At 42.1% G+C, this 5,000-nt stretch overlaps 1 protein-coding gene across 5 annotated transcripts in view; it reads right to left on the reverse strand.

Annotated features, from left to right (window-relative positions):
- Positions 1–5,000, reverse strand: part of LOC122253583 (uncharacterized) — a 192,492-nt gene that overhangs the window by 8,572 nt on the left and 178,920 nt on the right. For 2 of the 5 annotated variants that reach the window (XM_086534558.1, XM_086534560.1), the window contains exons 4-10: positions 4,554–4,756; positions 4,137–4,233; positions 3,604–3,762; positions 2,856–3,005; positions 1,876–2,040; positions 954–1,088; positions 1–30 (exon numbers count right to left, since the gene is read on the reverse strand). The exon at positions 1–30 is cut by the window's left edge. In XM_086534558.1, coding sequence (XP_086390684.1) covers positions 1–30; positions 954–1,088; positions 1,876–2,040; positions 2,856–3,005; positions 3,604–3,762; positions 4,137–4,233; positions 4,554–4,756 — 939 coding nt within the window. The remainder of the gene's footprint in view (positions 31–953; positions 1,089–1,875; positions 2,041–2,855; positions 3,006–3,603; positions 3,763–4,136; positions 4,234–4,553; positions 4,757–5,000) is intronic. The other 3 variants (XM_086534559.1, XM_086534561.1, XM_086534557.1) reach the window with 3 other exon arrangements.

Consider the following 5,000-nt stretch of genomic DNA (forward strand, 5'->3'; position numbering starts at 1 on the left):
CTCGCCGTAGTCGTCGCGGCGCTGAATCACCTGCGGGTGGGACGAGGGGGTGAGTGGGGGCCGGTGGGGGAGGGGAGGGGAGGGGAGGGGGTGGAGCTAGGGAGAGGCAGCTAGTGGTCTCCTCTTTGGGTATTGGTAAACATACACGTGTACACACATGCTCTTTCTCACACACACACACACACACACACACACACACACACAGATACACACACACACACACACACACACACACACATACACGTACCAACATAGAGATGAATAGATAGATAGGTAGGGAGGGAGGTATGATACACATATGCATACAGACAGGTAGATAGATAAGAGAGAGAGAGAGAGAGAGAGAGAGAGAGAGAGAGAGAGAGAGAGAGAGAGAGAGAGAGAGAGAGAGAGAGAGAGAGAGAGAGAGAGAGAGAGAGAGAGAGAGAGAGAGAGAGAGAGAGAGAGAGAGAGAGAGAGAGAGAGAGAGACAGAGAGAGAGAGACAGAGAGAGACAGAGAGAGAGATAGAGAGAGAGAAAGAGTCAGAGACAGACAGACAGAGAGAGAGAGAGAGAGAGAGAGAGAGAGATAGAGAGAAAGAGACAGACAGACAGAGAGAGAGAGAGAGAGAGACAGAGAGAGATAGAGATAGAGAGAAAGAGACAGAGACAGACAGACAGAGAGAGAGAGAGACATAGAGAGAGAGAGATATAGAGAGAAAGAGACAGAGACAGACAGACAGAGAGAGAGAGAGAGAGAGAGATAGAGAGAAAGAGACAGAGAGAGGGAGAGAGAGAGAGATAGAGAGAAAGAGACAGAGACAGACAGACAGAGAGAGAAAGAGTCAGAGGCAAATAAAAGAATACCAATATAAACGTCGGTGCACAAACACATAGCAAGTACCCACATACCAAGCCATCCATACCCATTCACTCGAACAACTCTAGACCTTCAGAGAGCGTCCAAACTCACCGTCCATCCGCCTCCTGCTGTGTCCATATCACAATAGACCTTGAGGAACCAGTAAGTTGTTCCGCGGATCTTGAGATAGTAAGTTCCACTCTCCACCATTCCTCTCTTGCTGAGGTCACCGCACGAGTACCCTTGCTGCAGGGAGGTCAAGAGAGGTTAGGTTATATAAGTACATGTTGAGTTGTTTAGGTTGGTGTTACCTTTTATTGTACTTAGATAGATATTAATTGGGTTTATATATCAGCAAATAGCTGGAAGGAGGTCAAGAAAGGTTATTTATTTGTTATTTGGGTGACGTCTTCTTTTTAATGTTATTTACACAGACTGGCTTTTAGATAGATGTTTACCAATGATATTTTGATAGACATTGCCCTCTGTGTTATTTAGATTGATATTTAAACTACTTTGGTTTACAAAGAGGTTAATTCAAATCATTTGGCTAACCTTAGAGTTATGGCAAGACTACATTTTAGCGTTATATACTATCCTTTAGCGTTTAAAGCTTAACTATAGGTTTATTGCATCTTTATATTTACGATTAACATAGATGTGAAAGCCTCGTGGTCATATTGTGTCAAGTGAGGCGATTCTTATTAAGTATATGTCACTTACGTAAGCGCATCTAATATTAATGACAAGATTATTGTACGCTCTTTCATTAAAGCATGTTTTCCATTTACCAGATTTGTTTTTACCACTGTAATGCCCCCAATACTAGTTGCTGCTACCACAGCTACCATTACTACTACTACTACTGATAACAAATACGAAAAATGATAGTTTACTAATACCATTACTAATGAAACACGCCCACAGATACTCACAAAGACCCGCGCCTTTCGCTCCAAACACTTCCCGTTCAACAGGCCGCCCACGGATCCCCTCCCCCGAGAACGCCAGAAAGCGCCCACAAAATATTTACCTTCTTCTGGTCGTTCAGTTCGTTGATCATGAACGTCGTGTTGAGGATGACGGGTTTCTTCTGCACCGAGGGGAACACCAGCCCCGACGGGCCGACGGGCGTTCTCTCGGTGGTCGTGGGCGCATCTGTTACATTCCGCTCCATTAAATAGCTCTGCAAGGAGACCTATTTAGTTCGTTTGTAACGTCCGAGGATCGGGTGAGTTGCTCTCTCCCGATGGGCGGGCGAGAGGGAACGAGGGTGGGAGGATGGTGGGTGGTTGGGGGATGGTAGGATGTCCATGGATGATGATGATGGTAGTTTGAATGATAGTGGCAAGTGCCTTATAGGAGATAAGTTCAATGACGTATCGGTATTGGTGTTTTAAAATCTTATTCTGTTTGGAAATTTATGAAGCATGATTTTCACATTAGAGTAAATCTTAGGAGATTACTTGCGGAAAGAAACTATGTTTGGATCATATAATAGAATATGTGTAATATGATATGGTTCAGCATGTATTATATTACGATATCATGTGATATATTGCCTTATCAACGATGTGTTACTCTAAATATAACACTTTCTCTATGTGTACGTGTTTGTGTTAACGTCTAATGAAGGCTTAAGTTCTACCCGGAATCAACAAAGAAAGTATTATAATACATACAATACAAGTTTTTTTAAATCTATCTATCTTTTCATCAACACCTTTCAGTGTTTCCTCTTTAAGTATGTCCATTTTTAGCGTCTATATATATATATATATATATATATATATATATATATATATATATATATATATATATATATATATATATATATATATATATATATATATATATATATATATATATATATCACCACGTCTCTAAAACTGTCTGTACCATCCTTACTACACCCCTTCAACACTACGTCAATATAACCAAATAGTCCCATCCTCTTCAAACCTCTTCAATTCTAACCAACTGATCGATGGGGGGGGGGGGGGGGAGACTCACCTGGTCAAGGAGGTCAAACGGCGGGTCAATCTCGATGGGTGCGTCGTCCTGAACGTGACCTTGAGTGGAGCGGTGGAGCAGAGACACCGGGTTGATGTGGTCGCGTTGGGTCTTCCCATCCACTGGCATCGTCTTCAGTCGCTCCTCGACCTGGGGGGAAGGGGGGAGGGGTTAGGGCGGGCGCGGGAGGTGGGGGGGAGGGGGGGGAGTGGTGGTAGTGGGGGTGGGGAAGAGGATGATGAGGAGTGTGATGGTGAGGGTATTGGTAAGGGTGTGGAGTATGGTGTTTGTGATGGTGATGGTGATGATAACGATGATGGAGTAAAATGAGGAGCTTGATTACGATGGTGGTGATGAGGATAGTGATGGTAAGGATGATTATGGTGTTTGTGATGAGGGTGTTGGTGATAATAATGCTAATAATTATGATATTTTACGCTGATTTATATCAAAGATCAAAAGTTAAGCATCTGCTTGGACTCTATGTACGTTTGTACTTAACACTAACACGCACACGTACATACAAACACACACACACACACACACACACACAAACACACACACACAAACACACACACGTACATACAAACACAAACACACACACAAACACACACACACAAACACACACACACACACGCAACACTTCCCCGCCGCTTCCACGACTAATGGTACCAATACACACGCCCACGGTCGCCCCACGCCCAAAAAAAAACTTTTCCGAACAGTCTACAAGAAACTTTTCTCAAACCTGTCCAAGATTATGGATGATGCGATTGGCTTTCTCTGTGAGGTCGGACTGTATGGTCGATATAGCACGTTCTTGCCTCTGCGACGTGTTGAGGAGTGCCTCGCTCTTTGGCACCAGTACGTCCACCGAGCTCTTGGTGCCAACTACGACGTCCCACACCTGCGAGGTTGAGAGCAATGATGGTGTTAATGGTGATGGTATTCAACAAACAAACAAACACAATATAACAATAATGAAACTACTAGCTCTACTACTAATGGTAACAATAATGATAACAATATTAATAATGATAATATAAATAATGATAATAACAATTACGATAATGATAAGTATCATCCATCATAATGATAATGATAACAATAATACTTTTTTTTATATAATAATACCACTTATACCAATACTGATGACAAAAATAATAATGAAAGCAGCAATTCTTATCTTATTTTTATTATATTTCTTTATTTTTTATCTGTTTATTCACTAACTAGTTTATTAATGCTTCTATTAATTCATCTTTAGTGTAAAAAGCTTACTTCTTCCATTTTCTCCCACACTGTTTCCATGGGAGACATCTTGTTCACGAGGGAGTCAATCTTGTTCAGAGGCGCTGTCTGGCGGGTCGTGTTACTCCTGGAAAAATAAAATTTTAATAGGGACTTTTTATGTGTGTAATCTGGCAATAAAATCCTCGTAGGAGCGGCTTTTTATCCCCTTCAATCCATTCCCGTTGAGGCAAGGGAAATACGCGGATTTTGGTCAAATTAATATCCACTTTAAACGTCTTTTTTCACCTCCTTCTCCCTAACCAGAATTAATAATGAAAAGAATAATATTGAAATTAAACGTCTAATACTCCTCTTCATTACATACCCAGGGGGCACCGTCGTAGAATTAATAATGAAAAGAATAATATTAAAATCAAACGTCTAATACTCCTCTTTATTACATACCCAGGAGGCACCGTCGTGGCATCAGTAGTAGTAGGATGTTGCTCCTCAAGGATCGCGTCGTGGATATCCCTCACGGATCCTGACAGCGTTTCCAGGTCTCCGGACACGTAAGCCATGTGGAATTGCAGCCTCCGGTCCATGGAGCTCACAGACTCGCGCAGGGAGTCCACGGATTCTTGTAACTGGTCGAGGACGGGTGTCTGCTGTGAGGGAGGACGAAGAGAGAGTACGTGTCAAGTGTGCTGTCGTTTTAATTCTTAGTTTTTAGGTTATTCACCGTTATCACTGGTTAGGATAACTCTTGGTTTATTATTTAGGTTTTGTACAATCGGGTTTTCGGAAGGAATCTATCATTTCATCACCGGTTGCTTTCCTCGCTTTCGAAAATCGCAAATACGCCAATTCTGTGCATTCCTTTGCGTTTGCATTCTTCATACCACTAGAATA

Source organism: Penaeus japonicus, unplaced genomic scaffold (assembly GCF_977035675.1).
Source record: "Penaeus japonicus unplaced genomic scaffold, GWHDUDI00000001_assembly GWHDUDI00000041, whole genome shotgun sequence".
In the NCBI taxonomy this organism is placed as follows: domain Eukaryota; kingdom Metazoa; phylum Arthropoda; class Malacostraca; order Decapoda; family Penaeidae; genus Penaeus; species Penaeus japonicus.